Source organism: Triticum dicoccoides, chromosome 1A (genome assembly GCF_002162155.2).
Source record: "Triticum dicoccoides isolate Atlit2015 ecotype Zavitan chromosome 1A, WEW_v2.0, whole genome shotgun sequence".
Classification (NCBI taxonomy): Eukaryota; Viridiplantae; Streptophyta; class Magnoliopsida; order Poales; family Poaceae; genus Triticum; species Triticum dicoccoides.
The window spans coordinates 543399674-543417162 of record NC_041380.1 but is presented as its reverse complement, the minus strand read 5'-3'; the positions used below and the strand labels follow the sequence as shown (position 1 = coordinate 543417162).

At 46.7% G+C, this 17489-nt stretch overlaps 2 protein-coding genes across 3 annotated transcripts in view; one reads left to right on the top strand and one right to left on the bottom strand.

Annotated features, from left to right (window-relative positions):
* LOC119287547 (auxin-responsive protein IAA18-like) overlaps positions 1 to 1576 on the top strand; it is a 3247-nt gene extending 1671 nt beyond the window's left edge. For both annotated transcript variants that reach the window (XM_037567107.1, XM_037567116.1), the window contains exons 4-7: positions 125 to 390; positions 517 to 664; positions 772 to 835; positions 1095 to 1576. In XM_037567107.1, coding sequence (XP_037423004.1) covers positions 125 to 390; positions 517 to 664; positions 772 to 835; positions 1095 to 1130 — 514 coding nt within the window. In that variant the 3' untranslated portion in view covers positions 1131 to 1576. The remainder of the gene's footprint in view (positions 1 to 124; positions 391 to 516; positions 665 to 771; positions 836 to 1094) is intronic.
* A 6615-nt stretch (positions 1577 to 8191) lies between these two features.
* Positions 8192 to 13315, bottom strand: LOC119354810 (ABC transporter A family member 8-like). Its single transcript, XM_037621554.1, has 18 exons — positions 13214 to 13315; positions 12791 to 13115; positions 12596 to 12705; positions 12369 to 12513; positions 12093 to 12212; positions 11780 to 11904; positions 11445 to 11606; positions 11048 to 11210; positions 10789 to 10914; positions 10608 to 10691; positions 10167 to 10510; positions 9882 to 10082; positions 9557 to 9666; positions 9376 to 9460; positions 9126 to 9254; positions 8928 to 9033; positions 8685 to 8773; positions 8192 to 8499 (listed from the first exon to the last, which is right to left on the bottom strand). Exons 1-18 carry the CDS (start codon positions 13313 to 13315, stop codon positions 8200 to 8202), a joined length of 2826 nt encoding a protein of 941 aa, XP_037477451.1. The 3' UTR covers positions 8192 to 8199.
* Between the last annotated feature and the right edge of the window lie 4174 nt (positions 13316 to 17489).

Below are 17489 nucleotides of genomic sequence, written 5' to 3'. Positions count from 1 at the left end.
GGTGAAAGCAGGGCAACAGTGTACTACTGTTCGAATGATGACCATTGTAAAAAAAGCATTTGCATATAAACTCACCTGGCCTGTAAAGAAAATAGAAACTAAACGCTGCTGTAATGTGATGCAGAGCTGCTGTTGTTCCGGTAGTCGGCTGGCCTCCAGTCCGATCCTTCAGGAGAAACCTCACAAATGGAACTTCATCTAAGCAACAATCCCCTGAGCGACAAAACGTCGAGGCCACCGACAGAGCGAAGCCGGTCTGCAAGAAGAAACCGCTCATCAAGATCAACATGGATGGAATACCTATTGGAAGAAAAGTAGACCTCGCATCATGTGACAACTACCATAAGCTGTCGAGTGCCGTCGAAGAGTTGTTCCGAGGCATTCTTGAAGGTACAACAAATTTGAATTAATAACTAGCCCAGAATAAACAAAAACTGCAAATCATTTTGAGTAGTCAGATAATGGTATCTTACAAAAAAGGCATGAATTTTCCTCTGCACTTGGTTGTTTCTGCAGCCCAGCAGGATTTTTCTTGTGATGAAAGCGGAGTGCGAGGAGCAGAAGAGAAATTATTTTCAGGGTTGCTGGATGGAACCGGTGAATACGCTCTAGTGTACGAAGATGACGAAGGGGACAGGATGCTGGTCGGGGACATACCATGGAGGTTTGTTCTTCTAACTGAGCTATTGTCAAAGTTATTTCACAAATTTATCGGAGAAGATCAACCCAAGAACATACGTTGCCTAATGAAATGCTCTTAACTCTCTGCAGTGTGTTTGTTTCGACTGCGAAGAGACTGAGGGTCATGAGGAGGTCAGAGCTTCCCCAACGCATGGTAAGTGTAGTGCCACCGGCTACTCTGCCTGTTGTGTGGGCTTTATTAATTTAAAGCTAGACGCTTCTAGCGTCTTTGTTCTAAAAAAAAGTGTAGTGCCACCTCAACTTGTCTGGTTTTCATTTTGGGCATTTACAAGACTGCTAGTCACCGGTTATATATAGATCAAACCGATAAGTTTTATATCTTCTTTAAAACCATGCTACACTTCATTTCCTGAAGCCCAGATTTCACTCATTTCCTTCAATTCTCTTTTCAGACTGGAGCTAACTCAACGAAAGTAGCAGATTGCTGAAAATGAGGGTCCATGCATTTCCATGGCACAGACCGCAGTTCATCACATTTTTGGAGATCGCCCGTCTTTAGCTCACAGTGATGAATCTAAAAAGGAGGAAAAAAACATCTCGTAGTTGCAGCTACAGTGGGCACACTGCATATCTTGTAAATTACCCTACTCTTTGTTTGAATGTAGTGTTGGTCATTGCAATAGTACATGTTGTAGGTTTATTAAAAAGCGTCGCGCCGAAAGTGCCGTGTTCGACGTGTTGCGACCGTTCTCTACTTAACTGCACTCAGTGCATGATGCAAACCTAATGATTAAGATCAGAGTGGTGCACGACTTATCGAGTTGTTAGCCGCTGTGAACACAAAAGGGCAATGTTCTGCTGGTGGCTCGTCAATTATGGAGGCTCGAGCAGGAACATCCCGTGGAATTTCCTACTGTCAGTGTTAGGGTGTCAACTGTCAAGTTATCCACTTCCTGATCTATAGTAACCGCTCCCTTATCACAAGAAACTACCCATCGATATGCCTACATACGGCTCACTTGCTCTGGGAACTGGGGGTGTTGGGTACCAAATCACCATCTTGTCATACAAGTTGCCTCGCTGGGACAAAACTAACCACATACTACTAACTTTTCGTCGTGGTTAGCTTTACGGGTTATCGATAAAATCGACAATGTGTTTGTTATCCTTGGTTCCTTGCACACTGACCATGCCCCCATTGCTTTCTCCGACAACAATAGTTGCCAAACATGGCGAGATAGATGAGGCCTTTCTGGGGAATGCGCATAATACGAGTTGCTCTCAAAAGGCACAAAAATGGCATCGATCCACTCCATGATTGAAACAACGCATGGGCTTCAGCTTAACACTCTACTGCAACTTGTGGACAGAATAAATTCATTTTGACGGTTTTTATGGTTTATTTTCCGCATCATTTGGTTGCAACATGGAAGTGAAACACCGGACTATTTAATTACAATCATCAGAATATAAATGAGCAAAATATTTGAGCAAGAATATGATTTAAAGAAAATTATATTTTTTCATCCCTCAGCTCTTGGCAGAGTCTACATTTGGTCCCTCAACTTCGAAACAGGACAACTTGCACCTTCAACTACTAAAACCGGACAAGGTTCGTCCCATGTATGCCTGTCAAACTGAAATTCAGACTGACAAACCCCCCCATGTATGCCTGTCATAAGATTTATAATGAGAGGCTCCATCTGCAGACAATCAAGACCCCTGACCATGACTCTGAGCAGCATACATACATAAGACAATAAACAGGAAAAGGAGAAAAAATAAATCCATCCATGGCTGCTGCAATGCTTCCAACCTTGGAATTGGGGACAGAGGAGAGGTCGTTGTCGTTGTCAATGGACCACCCCTGAATGAATCCCGAACGGCGGGAAAAAAAGCAGAGGAGATGGGGGCGGATTACGAAAGAATCTCCAGTCTAGTCTCAAACATCTGTGTGCCCCCATGTTGTGTCGTGTGCTCATTTGCTGCCGGTGCATATTTTAGTTGCTGGGCTAAAAGCGGCTGAATTTCTTATGCAGGAGCATGCACCGGAGAAGGTGAAAGCAACGGGAGTGCCCGGAAAAATTGAGCTTGTCCACGTATAACTTTCTATCAGTTTATTGCCTTCCAGAAAGCAGCTTGCCAATCAAAAAAGATAATTTGTACTGTGACCTGAGAGTGGATTGGGATGATGCTATGTGTCCATCTCTGAGTGTACCAGTGGTGGAGACATATCATAAGCGGAAGGATGTGTGGTTCAGTGTGGAGATGCGCATATAATTGAGGCAAGAACCAAGATTCGTTGAACGTTGCAACAGGGATATAGAGAGATGGCTCAGGCATCAGGCCTCGAAGGACTGATTGGTTCAAGCTTTTCTGCAGCTGCTCTCTTATGATGCAGATCCTGCCTATGGCCAACTCTAATGCACGACCGTAAACGGACGTCCGATGTGTCCGGATTATGTCCGTTTGGATCGGCAAAACAGACACAAGCGTCTGTTTGGGGTTGTCCGCCCGTCGGTGTGCCCAACCGGACGCCGTATTTCAAATATTTGTTCGCATTATGAACTTAAATATAAATAAAAAAAGGACATTCAAAATGATATATTGCAGTAACTTAAAAAATCCATAAAGTCACGTCCGAACATTGAAATTGAACTGAAAATAAAACAAGCATCAAAACTAGAAACCCTAGATGGGGCCGTCACCGTCGCGCTGGCCGTCTTGAGTCGCCACCGTTCTCGTCGTCTTCGTCCATGATGAGGTCGACGTACGGTGGTGGCTGCCAAAGATGGTATGGCGGCCCCTGCGGCGACTATCAAAGACGGGTGGGCGGCGCCTGCTATGGTTGTGGTGGGGCTAGTGACCACGGCTCTGCGCCCATCCACGAGGCCGGTGGTGAAGGTGGGCTCCATGGCACCATGGATGTACATGTCCACGTCCACGACTGCCCCACCAACGCCGGGTTCCAGGGCGTGGCGGGAGGCTCCTCAACCACCTCCTCCTTCACCTCCAGCTCGGGTATGACGACGTCGCCGGTGGCCGACAATGCCATCACGCCGAGGCCCTCCTACTGGGGTAGTCATGCTCCCTCATGGAGTCCTCAAGCACCCTCCTAACCAGCTCCACCTCCTCTTCGGCGGTCATGGTGGGAGCTCGTGGTGGCATGGACGGCGAGTTGGAGGGCGTGGGAGAGCACGTACGCACCCGCGCACGACTTCGTGGCCGGGGTGGGCTAGGAGCACACGCACGACTAGCAAAGCGCGCCCGTGGCGATCTTGGAGCACGACCGGCAAAAAACGTTTGCCGACGTAGGTCGTGCTCGTCCCGAAATCATGTGTCCCACATAGGGGAATCGACGGCATACCTTGAACTGTTCAGAAGGTCCAGAGGAAGGCAGGCGCTCCGGCAGTTGATCTCCAGCAGACGGACGCGACCGCTTGCCAGGACAGGCAGCACGGGCACCGAATCTGGGCTGAGATGCCAGCCATTCGGGAGATGAGCGTTGCTCCACGACAGCGGCGTGGCCGTGTCCCTGTAGCGCTTGCATATCTCGGTCTTGATGTACGGCCGCATGCATAGTGGGGCCACCGGCGAGGGAAGGGAGAAGACGGGTGACAAGGTGGAGTGGGCGGCGGCGCTCTCGATGATGCGGAGGAGGACCCTGCTTCGTGTCGTGCTTTTCCTTCTTGCCGGGGATCCACTTCCACATTCCTATGGCGGCCGACAGGAGTGAGGGTGGCAGTCGGGAGCTAGGGTTTGGTCGTCGTGTCCGTGCGCGAGGAGGCAGTGGATGGATGGAAGTGAAGTGTGTGGAAGTGGACTGTCGGTCCACGGCTTCCACATTAAAAAGGAACGGTGGGGAGGGTTGGGCGGCTATCTTGTGGACCCCGCCAGGCGTGCTGATTAAATGTGGCCAGTGGGAAAGTGTTGCATGGCCGACAGGCGGGAGCGGACGACAAGACGACGCGCACGTGTCCGTCCAGTGTCTGTGCGGACACATAAGGGCATCTCCATTGCTGGGCGCTTAGGCCAGGCGCCAGGTTCGTAATCCTGGCAGATTAGCGGTTGCCGGGTGTAATCCTGGTGTCAACCCTGGCATCGACGCCAAACCACGCACCCGACGCTTGGTCATTTTCCTTCCAGCACTTAGCGTCTGCGTTGTTTAGTTAATTAGCGTCTAGCGTTGAGGGATGTGGCGCTTAGGTGTGTTTCAGATATGTATTTATTTATTATTTTTTCCATAAGCGCCTATGTAAGCTTCTAGCATTGTAGATGCCCTAACCGGTCCAAATTTGCGTCGGATTTGGGTCGAGCCGAATATGAGTTGGGTAGAATTTGCGGTTGCTCTCGAGCGTTGGACCGTGAATTTTATCCGTTTCGATCTAAACAGACTGAGTCGGATGAAATGAGACCATGCGTTGGAGTTGGCCTAACAGAGTACAACCAGAACACAAAGGTTGCACATGATCTTGCAGAAAAAGGCTGCCACAGCATCAGAAAATATATGTATGGTCCCAAGCCAGGTGTGGAGCATGCATGTAGCTGTCTTGAAAGATTGTTCATCGAAACATATCAAGATATCTTATCAAACTATAGAAAGATGGAATAAAACCTATGTATCCTGAGATTAATACTCCCTCCATAAAGAAATATAAAAGCGTTTAGATGACTAAACTAATGATCTGAACGCTTTTATATTTGTTTACAGAGGAAGTACGAGATATGAATCGTAGCAATAGGCATGGCAAATGGATTAACACATAACGGCAAGGAAACCAACTTCTATTCTTTTGCAGCATGGTAAGAAAATGATATGGCGCTAAGCACCCCTGCACTGGAAATACGTACACAGCTTTGACAAATCTGACGTCATAAATTGCATCAATGAGCAGCAACCACGGCCCCTGGGTCATCACCCTCAGTCCTCACGCTACGCTGCCTGGTGGCGCACCGCGACTCAGCCGCCCGCTCCGACGGCGGGAGGTGACCACCCAGACCGGCAGACCGGTCGCGATGGCGGAGTTAGGCAAGTGTTGCACGATGTGACTTCGGCGGCCCGACCGCCGGCACGAGGTAACAGCCGTCGGAGCATTTAAAATGTTAATCTTTTATTTGACAACTACTAATCAGGCGTTTAAAAAAATGTTAAAATGTGCATAGTAAAAATGTTAAACATGCATATACAAATAAGTAGAATGAAATTGAAAAGAAACAAAGAAAACCAAAAAATGAAAACCGAAGAAGAAACAAAATAAACCAAAGAAAATATGAAAATGAAAAATAAAACCGAGGAAACAAATGAAAAAAAATGAAAAGGAAAAAATGGAGAAGAAAGGAAACAAAAGAAAAAGGAAAAAAAAACCTGAATAAAAGTGAATAAAACAGAATAGAAACAAAAATACCTAGAAAAACCTATGAAATGCTAGCGTGTTTCCTATCAAGTACATCGCGCCTTGGAATCCGTCACGAAACACATGCTACCCCAGTGGCTAGCAATGTAGGAGTAGACGCTCATGCCTCCTTTGGTTTAGAGGAATCTTGTAGAAATTTCATAGGATAGGATTTCTATAGGAAAAATTTCTTTAGAGCCATTTGATTTATAGGAATGAAATCCTATTTCTATGGAGGAATTTTTCCTATCCTCCACATTTTATAGGAAAATAAACATTATTCTAGACTCAATGGAAAAAAAAATCTATGATGTGAATCAAAGAGCATCTCCTTTCCTATTCGTACTCATAGGATTTGTGATACATGTCATCTCATTTTCTATGACTTTTCTATTCCTACGATTTTTTTACGCTATGAACCAAAGGAGGCCTCAACCTGTGATCGGCTCCCCTATTGCTACAGCGCTCCAGTGAGGAGATCCTTCCATCTCGCTGAATGCGAGATATAGCGCTCGCGCTTTGTCGCGGCCTCGCGGGCATCCCGTCGAACGGCAGTGGTGGGCTATGTTCTGTGCATGGCCAGGGCCAGGGGCCTGAACTGGTCCGGCCCAGGAGCACCTTTCAGGGTACCAGCATTTTTTCCTTTTATCCAGCGGGAGGCGTGCTTCTTTTAAAAAAAATATCTTTTTACTTATATTTCAAAAAAATCTGTGTAGTATATATGGAAGAAATTAATTTACTTTTTTTAAATTTTCATGGAATGTAAAAGTTTATTCATGCGGCTTTTAAAAACTGTTCGTATAATTAAAAATAAATTCGTGGAATTTTAAAAATATTCACATGTTTAAAATGTGTTCATCTTTTTTTGAAATGTTCATAAAACTCTGAAAAGAAAATTAAAATGATCATATCATTCAGAAAATTATGACATCTAAAAATGGTTCTCATGTTTAAATGAATATCCATGAAATGTAAAAATGTGTTCGTGCAATTTTTTAAAATGATAATAAGGTATAATAAATCTTTGTGCCGTTTAGAAAATGTTCACACGTTATAAATGTGCAGTCTCAGTGATTTCTCAATTTCTCATGCCAAAACTTTAGTACGTGTGCATGTGCAAGCGCCAGACTCCCCTAGACTCAAACTGCTGGAAGGAGGCGTCGCCAGTCGTGGATTGTCGTCCTTCCCGTTGGGTGCTGGCAGGGACGGTAGTCGTGCCCGACGATCTGCCTCAGCGGCTGCCAATGCCCTACTAGTAAAAGTGGACGCGGTCCATTCAGGGTGATAGGAGGAGGCAAGAGGGGAAGCATTTTGCCACTGGTTAAGAGCCAGTTAAATTTTAGTGTATAATTATTTGAACTAGGACATAGGGATAGTTCAACTCTAATGTCAGAAAATTGAACTAGGACAAGAGCTGTTAGCACAAATGATGTTCAGGAGGAAGGGCACGACACTGCCTAAATCCGAGTTTGGGGCATTCCGGTGTCCCGCACCGTCCTCACAAGTGACAACTAATGGTTAATCTAAATCGGACAACAACACCAGGCGCCGCCACTAGCTTCGCAGTTCTCGCCTGTGGAAACTGATTATACCAAGGGGAAGGACACGATCAATGTTGTGCGTCACCCTTCGCGATGCATACACTAACAGTCCGATGCGGGAATGACCATGTCCCTGCAAGAGCACAAAGGAACCATCGACTGCTCCAGAGTCCAGATTGCCGACTGGTTGATCATCGCCCATCATCACCGTTGTCGCTGGATCATAAGGTCAAAGCCCTTTCAGAGACCGTTGGGCCCACAATGCCGCAACCTAGAGGCAGTGCCGACATATTGGCCAGATCCACGGCACCACCCGCCCTTGCGCATGGGCTCGGTTACTTCAGTTTACTGAATTTCAGACGGTTTTGAGGGTCACGGGAAAATTTAGGTGTGTGATGTCAGAGAATTTCGAATCTTCCATGACACCGATCATTTCCCGGATTAGAACGTTGATGAAACTTTGGCTATGGCACCAGTTCAAGTGTGTGTAGTCAAGCAGTTCGGGAGTTCAGTTCATTTCTAACCTAACAATCAACAAATCGCCCTAAAATCGCAAATTTGTACACATTTCAGATCTCCACCCTAAGCTGGCTAGTTAGCCGCCGCCGCCGCCGCCGCTAGGACTACGAGAGGACATCGAAGGCGCGGGCGTCCTTGGCGACCCGGATGAAGACGTCCTCCAGCGTGGTGTCCGCCACGCCCCACCCATGCACGGGGAACATGGCCCTCGCCGCCTCCACCGCGCCGAACACGCCGTCCAGCCTCACCTCCCGCTTCGGCAGCTCGAACTTCTGCGTCCCCGACATGCCGTAGACCTTCACCGCGCTCGGCGACAGCTCGGCGATCAGCCGGGCCACCACCTCCTCGTGCTCTGCCGCCGTCGTTATCGTCAGGACGCGGGTGCCGCCGTATCTTGTCTTCAGCTGCAACATTTTTTGCATTGCCAAATTAATGTATCACCTTCTTAATTTGCAGCAACCAAATGCTTACCAAGACCAAATGTTTTCCTTTCAGGTAAATTTTACTACCAACATCTTTTCCACCAAGACAACTTTGTTGATCAGCAAAGCATAGTATATCAGATTGTTGTTAATTCTGGGGTGCATACCTCCTTGGGTGTTCCAAGGCACTGAAAGTTTCCGCTCACGAAGATGCCGACCCGATCGCACAGCTCCTCGGCCTCTTCCATTGAATGCGCTGAAATGTCACCGTATAGCAAGTCAGTTTAAGTGTAGATTTCTGTTTAGCATCTTTTTTTTAGAAGGAGGGAGGGGATCATCTAGTTGATGTTGGAATGATGGTGAATAACTGGAGGAAAGGCAGGGTGAAAAATAGGAGAGGCACTCATTACTTGTAAGTATGATGGTGCATTCCTTCTTTGCTCGCTTGATGATGTTCCACAGATCGTTCCTGGATATCGTGTCCAATCCGGTGCTCGGTTCGTCCATGTAAACCACCTGATTTATCGCAAACGAAAATGATGGTGGTCATTGCTGAATTGTTTTGAAGATTGCGTGGAAGGGAATGAAGACATGATTGTGGGAAGTACTTTAGGATTGCCGATGAGTGCGATAGCGACACTGAGCCTTCTTTTCATGCCACCACTGTACTTGCTTACAGATTTGTCGCCGAAACCGCAGTGGAAAAGATTCACGCTCTTCAAGGATTCCTCGACTGCCTGGATTAACAGACATGATGATAAAATAAGATGAATTTCTAGTCCTTGCAATAAGAATGTTATGTTAATATTGTACAGTAGTAATCTGCTTATTATTTTCTAGTTCATGGTTTGAAACTACCTTCACTAAAGCAGCACCCGAGAGATTCTTCATTCGACCATAAAACAGTAGATGCTCTCTTCCTGTCAGAGTCTCCCAAAGCAAACTGCATATATTAGTTGGAGAATTTTTTGTTGTCATCCCAACACTGACAAAACCATCTTCAGAAGGAAAATGCAAGACTGGTCACTTGTGATCTTACTCGTGCTGCGGACATACACCGATGCTTGCATATATTTCATTCATATCTTTTCTCAAATCCATTCCATGTATGTAAGCAGTTCCGCAAGTAGGCGCCACTAGTCCAATCATCTGCATATATTGTAGCCATGGCCAGTGTCAACTGTTTTTTATGTTGCACATTTTCGGTGTCTTAACAGAAATTGAGGTACTCACGATTCATGAGAAATTAGTGAGAAATTGGGGTTTTTGTTAATGGCCTCTGACACATGATCACTGTCTAAATTAAATTTATTCGGACAACACACGCATACGGGGTCCCAAGCAGACTTTGGACTGTCACTCACCATGTTGATGAAGGATGATTTCCCTGCCCCATTGGGACCAAGCATTCCGAAACACTGCCCTTTGTGCAATGCGAGCGACAACCCTCTCACCGCAAGCTTGTCGGGGTTCCTGTTGTTTCCACGGTACACTTTCTTTAGATTGTGGCAGATGATCATATTCCTAGTGTCCATTTCCTTCAGTAACCGTTTCACCACCTTTTGCTGAAAGTCAAAATTTGAACAACAATTCAGAACTGTCTGCCTGCTAAACAGTTCAGCTATAGCATATATGGATGCTTAACTAACCTCGAGGAAAACATCATCCTTTGCCATATCAGCAAAGACCCTCCTGGATCTTGGATTCGCCCTATATGATGGTGACGAGTGCTTGGTCGACAGAATTCCGAAGAGAAAAATAGGATGCCATGCAGGTCTGTGGTCCAAAAAATATGCCACAAGAAGCAGAAGTATCCATTCTATAGACGTCAGAATCAAAACATCTTTCATCCCGTTGATCGGGTCGTTCAAGTCCCCCCATTGCATTCCAGGCTTCCCCATGTAGCTTCCTGCAGCTGCATACTCTGATAACTCATAAACTCCTCGGTAGAGGGAGAACCCGGGAACAAGCTCCATTATCACTAGCCAAGGCCCTAGTAGACATGTAAAACAATGTTATACTCATTAAGAGTGGTTTGAAATCAGTGACATAATTGGAATTTTTAGGTGAATTGTAGAGAAGTTACTTACTTGGAAAGGTAGTATCCTCAATGAACAACTTCAATAGCGCTTCTCCGAGAAGGCCAGAGCCAAAGACATAAATGTAACTTATTACTGCAACACAGAAAAGAAAAGACTGATCCTGATTAGGATATAAAAGGGGGAGGCCACATATTTGAGGAAATTAAATAATAGGCCTGATTTTACTGACCACTAGCAGTCTTGACCGATGAGAAGAATGACGCGAGGAGAAAGGCTAAAACAATTTGCAGGTTGATGTAGATAAAAAAGAACAAAAACCGTATAACATAGCTGTTCAATCTGAATATGTCGAGACCTGCAAAAGAAATCAGAGTTCTCTGTATGATTTATATATAAACTTTTTCGCCCCCAGGCCTGTGCGTGGATTCAGTTGACACATACACCATAACTGAAACTTAAATTTAGTTAAACTGGAGTCAATTTAGTACCTATAAGTGAGCCGAAAACCGCAAAGAAGGTCACGTATGCTCCTGAAAGGGAAAGGAAGTAGGAATACGATATCAGCCAATACGGTCCATCCTTGAGTCCATGCATTTTCATCATTAGTCTTAGGTTCTGCTGCTTCTCATAAACAAGATATGTTAATATTACCTGGAAATAAAAACAACTGAAATCAGTGCGTCGTCAAACACTAAGACATACTCCCTCCGTTCGGAATTACTTGTCTTGGAAATGGATGTATCTAGAACTAAAATACATCTAGATACATCCATTTCTGCGACAAGTAATTCCGAACGGAGGGAGTATATTTCTTGTAGTACTTACTGGAAGGAGTAAATGATTGTAGAAGACGATATATATAATGAATATATATAATGAACTCACTGGAAGGAGGAGTTGAACCGTCCATGTGAAGAAGAGTGCGTCGAGGAGAGTTGTGAGGTCCAGTTTCATTTTGATTGCAGCTTTGGGCATCTCTTTCAGAAATTCTAGGCGCATTTCCGCATTCACTCCTGAAAGAACCTGCTTGAGATATGCAGTGGATGCCTACGGTTCAAATGCATAATAATCAGCACTAAGCGGTAAAGAAACTATGCAGAGGCCGGAGGTAATCCTCCTTTTCTAAAAAAACAATGTACTAGTAAAGAAACTAATTAAGGCGGCTTATTCTTGAGTATGAGCTTGAAAGTAAGCTGCAGGCAGGTTTGTAAGTATAGTACCATATTAACCAACCGTGCAACGCGCAAAACTGTCATGGAATGGTGCCCATTGTCCCTGCTGAAGCTGGAGTTGTACGAAACGTATACGTGGAACAGCCCCTTGCTTGTATCAAGAAAGTCATAACCTGCAAGATTGCACTCCAAAATGAGACATTTTTTACGCAACAAAGAACTACTCCCTTGGTCCCATAATATAAGATCGTATGGCAAGCTAAAACAGCTTGCAAAAACGATCTTATATTATGGGACAGAGGGGGTACATCTGAAATTCTGAACTAAAAGAAAAGTAACATCGAAAGTCGGATCAGGCTACCGGCAAGGAATTCATTTGATCTTCTCCTCTTATTTGCACGTTTATAACCGTTGAACAAACGACGATCTATCACCGATGAACTCGCGCACCACATTGGCAAACCTTGAACACACTCCATCTCTGTCCCATTAATTTCACAAAGAAGAAGAAGAATTAAAAGCTGCTACGTACTGTGCAAAGAATATTCATAAAAGGAAAGGAACAACAACATGCATCATGTATGTAAAACACCTGCATGATATTGTATCAATTATACAGGGAAAAGAAATCTTTTACCGAGTTGGAGCGGCATTCCACCATCAGAGTTTCCTGAAACATTGCGCTTTTGCCACGAACAGTTTGATTGGATCACGTATAAGGTCTCGTTGGGCACGAGGCCGGGCTCGACGAACAGCTCATGCGCGGGCAATGTTCTGGAGCCCTGGATGTATGGATTGACGGATTCAATGCACGTCCTCCCAAAGAAGAATAACAAAGCAATTTTGGCTGATCAAACAACTCACAGGGACTACTTTGGAGAGGTGGTCAAGAGAGGATGAGGAGTTCATAGTTTCAGTCGGCATGAGAAAATAGTCTGAAGGAGAGAGGTCTGGGAACAGCCCCCTTCCAAGGCCTGTCGATGGAGAAAGTTCAGTCAAATCTCAAAACAAACCGCACGTGAGTCATCGTTGGAGAGTACTATTATTTATTTATTTTACTTTGGGAGAGGCCACGGTTGAGTCCGGTGAGGAGCACGGAGACCGGGGCGCAGGACGCGTTGGTGCAGCGCGCAGGGCGGCCGTGCACGAAGGCCGGGACGACGGGCACCTGCACGAGCGCCGGCCACCTGGGCGGCGCGGCCACCTCGCAGCTCATGGCCTGCGTGGGCGTGGAGTGCTGGACGCCGCACTGGCCCCCCTCGCAGCCGCACCGGAACGGGGGCCTGTCCAGCTCGCGGTCGACCACGGCCTGGATGCCGACGAGGAGCGCGCAGAGCAGCACCGGGAACGCGGCGATGGCCGCGTTGGTCCTCCAGTTCCTCCTCTGCAAAAACCAAACGCGCGTCGGTCGTCATTCCGGCCGAAGCGAAGACGACAAGAGAGAATCAATTCAGAGGCAGAAGAAAATCAGTGACGACTCACCTGGAAGGCGAGGTTCTTGAGGAGGAGGGCATGGAGCTGCCTGCAAAACCTCACGAGGGCACGGCCACGCGTGCGAGTGCGGCCGCCGGGCGCAGACGCCATTGCCGGCGGATCAAGGTTGACTCGCTCGCGGCGGTCGGAAGGAAGCAAGAAGGCAAGCTACTACTACTAGCTAGCGGCACACGGAGAGCGCGCGCGGGCATATACAATACATATATACTACGAAGCGGATCGACGGAGGAGGGAGGACCTAGGTCAGCGTGGCACCTCGTGGCGCGCGCGCGCGGCAGGGCGTGCGTGAGCATCACGCGTGCCGCCGCCGTCCGCGGCGGAGCGCCTCCATGGAACCTGGCACCGCACGCGCTTCCTTGCTCGCTCGCTCGATCTGCGCTGCGCTCGGTTCAACGCTGCACCGCCCACCTTAACTCCGGCCGGGTGTTACGCTCGACGCACACTACTACTACACCGGAGCAGTACGTAACCGGTCTGATCCCGCTCCCCGCCCCCCCCGCGCGCGCGGCCGTTACGTAAGGAGGAGGTGATCGACGACCGACCGGGCTTGGCTTGCTGCATGCACACGTCGATCTCCTTCTCTCCCCAGTCCCCAGGCACAGGGACACTAGCTCACATATACTTATATAGTGTACGCAGCAGAGTTGGATTAGTTTGGGAGTTATCTCCACTTGGTCTGAGATACCAAGAAGACAGTTTTTTTTTTTTGCAACATAAAAGAGTTTTATTGCTTACTTAAGCAGGCATACAGTCACGATACAACGTGTTCATTAGGAAAACAGGAGTGTAATTAAGCCATAAACATCTTCTCCTAACACTTGTCGCCTGCTTCGCATATAAATGAGCCGCTTCATTAGCTTCTCTACGTACGAATTTCAGCCTAAAACTCTCAAATTGATCAGAAAGCTCCCTGATAACATGATGCATCATCGTTTTCACCGTTGTACAAATATGGCAGCATCGATCACTGTACGGAGGCGTACGTACGTGGGAGTGACGTCATTGTATGTCCATCCTGGGCTGCTGATTTTGTGCATGGCCGGCCGGCTAGCTTCCCATGACCAACGTACGCGGTTCCCTTGGAGTTATCGAACCCCCGTCATTTACGTTACATTACGTACTCCGTATTTTTCTCCAAAAAAAAACGTACTCCGTATTAAGAGTATACGTAGTATATACTGTTCCATCACCGGATTACGACGTCGATCTCTTCTTCGCGATACGAGTGAAGTGATCAGAGCGTCGTCCGTGTTTCCGGCCGGCCGGTCCAAACAAGGATCGATCGACTTTAATAAAATACTCACATTTTCCCCGGTCGTACGTGATCTGCTTCGGCGTGCATGGCGCGCGCAGCTTCTATGCAATCACGGCTTCAGATCCGCAACATCGCTGAAAGGAACAGAGACGCACGCGATGTGTCTATGCGGATGCCGAGCAAGCAAGTGACGTGCCGTTATGTGAATCCCCACGCAGAATTGCAGGCCTCAACATTTGAGACGCTTGTTTCTCAAGCAAAACAAATGTTTTTTTTCTCAAATATGCACAAATGTGCGTATCATATATTAAAGAAGATAAGGCAAAGAGTGCCTTCATCGTAGTGGTCAGGCAAATGGGGGTGCCGGACATCGCCCAGGTTGGATCAGCACTTAGAGAAGCACTGGTCCGGGAGGTTAAAATAAAGATGACTCTCGGGAGCGCAACTCCCAAGGGAAAAGTAGGTGGTGGTGAGGCAAATGGTAAACCAAGGTTGGGCTTTGCTGGAGGAGTTTTATTCAAAGCGAACTGTCAAGAGGTTCCCATAACACCCAACTGCGTAAGGAACGCACAATCAAGGAACATAACACCGGTATGACGGAAACTAGAGCGGCAAGAGTGAAACAAAACACCAGGCATAAGGCCGATCCTTCCATCCTTTTATCAAGTATATATATGCATTAAAATAAAAAAGATATAATAATGATATCCCAACAATATCCATGTTACAACATGGAACAAACTTTAACTTCACCTGCAACTAGCAACGCTATAAGAGGGGCTGAGCAAAAGCGGTAACATAGTCAAACAACGGTTTGTTAGGAAAGGTGGGTTAGAGGCTTGACATGGCAATATGGGAGACATGATATAATAAGTGGTAGGTAGCGCGACATAGAGATAGAACGAACAACTAGTAAACAAAGATAGAAGTGATTTCGAGGGTATGGTCATCTTGCCTGCAAAGTTCTCGGAGTTGTCGAATAAAGCTTGATCCTCGAAGGCGTACTCGACAGGTACCTCATCACGTACTCGTCTCCCAGCTCTACCCAAAGCAAGAGCACAAGCAATGGAACAACAATCAATCACGGTGCAATGCGCAAGCAACATGATGCAAAACATGACATGATATGCAAGATATGATATGCAATGCATATGCGTGCACCGGAAGGGAAAGAATGAGCAAGGCATCAACTTGGCAAACCAAGTGTGCCGCTGGAAAGATGAGATGATTTTGATTGAAATCGATATAAAGATCACCGAAAACGGATGCACGCTTTGTAAAAGGCAAGCAAAACAAGAATGATGCCAAACTGCGCTTAACATCATGATGCCACCTAGAATGCAACAAGAAACTAAGCTACTGCACTCCAACGTAGCAACAAAGCATATGGCAGTGATGTACATGAGATGCTTGACAAAACATGAACACTGAGCTACGGCTAAATCACACAAGAACAGGTTCAAACAAGCATGGCAAAAGTGCAAAAGATATCAGCTTCACAGACTAAGTGAAAATACTAACATGTCAAAAACAACATCAGGAAGCCATGTTTAGAGCTAGCAAACAACATGCTACAGGGACATATCATAGCAATACAAGGCATGAAATGAATCTAATAAATGCATAGAACAAAAGTCCTTTACTGATCATGAGCCAAAAAGGCACAGAAGATATGATGGCACCCATGTAAACATAGCAAGTTTCATTAACAGTTTCAGACTTGACAGAAAATAGAGCATGGCATAAACAGAATTATGAAGGCATCTTTGCAAGCTCAAAACACTCGCCACAAAGCATTGCATGACAAAATAAGCATACCTACTGCAAGATGACAAGTTCATGAAGCTAACCATGGCAAGAGCAAATTCATATCATTCCTGGATCACTAGCAACAACCATGACAATATTGATTAAAATGTTAACAATCTTGGCAGGAACATTTTGTAGCAAAAGTAGAGCAAGAACAAGACATTCTAAAAAACTCTATAATTGCAAACAGGGGCATGGATGGATAGAACATAACCATATGTCCAAAACACCCTTACTGAAGATACTCAAAACAAGCATGGATCTCACTGTAGCATCAAGTTTACATGACATCAAAATAATAGCAGAACAAGGACTTAGCAAAATCCGAAGTCCCTGAAAACAGCAATATCACGAAGCCTAGTTTGCATGCTTGTGCTAGTCACCACATAGATCACAAAAATACATGGCAAGCACCACTGTAAATATGGCATGACATAGTTCAAAACACATGTAGAGCTCATGCCCATATGATGCACACAACAAATGCAACAGAAATGACAAATCATCATAATCTGATAAGTAGCAGCAGTAAACATTTTATAGCACTCTTGCATCAATGATTAGGGCATCAAGATGAACTCAAACAAGCATGCCACAATGGAATGAAAAGAAGAGCATCTCACAATGAATATTTTAATATACCATATGCATAAAACGGAGCTATGGTCACCAAGATATGAAAGGTCAAAGGAGGCATAAAAATATCAGGATCCAGGGACTAGGTAAAAAAAAGGTGAGCGAAGGATAGATATAGGATGCTCGGGCAAGATTTAGCAGAGGCTCACCCTGGGCTTCAGCCCGGTTAGGAGGGGAAGAAGAGTGGGCCAATGGACGCGGAATTTGGGCCTGGCCCAGCGCGGGGCCGCGGTCAACAGCGATGGCGGATCGGGGCTCCTCCCGACCCCGCACGGCGGCGGCGGTGCACACCGGTGCTCCGGCAACGGCGGGCTGTTCCGGTGAGAGGAGGAGACCGGAGAAGGGTGGATCCGGAGGAGCTCGTCCGGATCCGGCGGTTGACGAAGGCCGGCGAGGTCCCACGGGGCGAAGACGGCAGATCGACGCGGGGCGACGAGCTCGCCGGCGAGGTCGCGTGGTCGGCAGCGAGGAATCGAGCAGGGTTCGGCGAGGTACTGGCGACCAGAGGCGGAGGGCGGCGGAGCGCTGGGCGGAGGGCGGCGCGCTCGGGCGACGTCCGGTGAC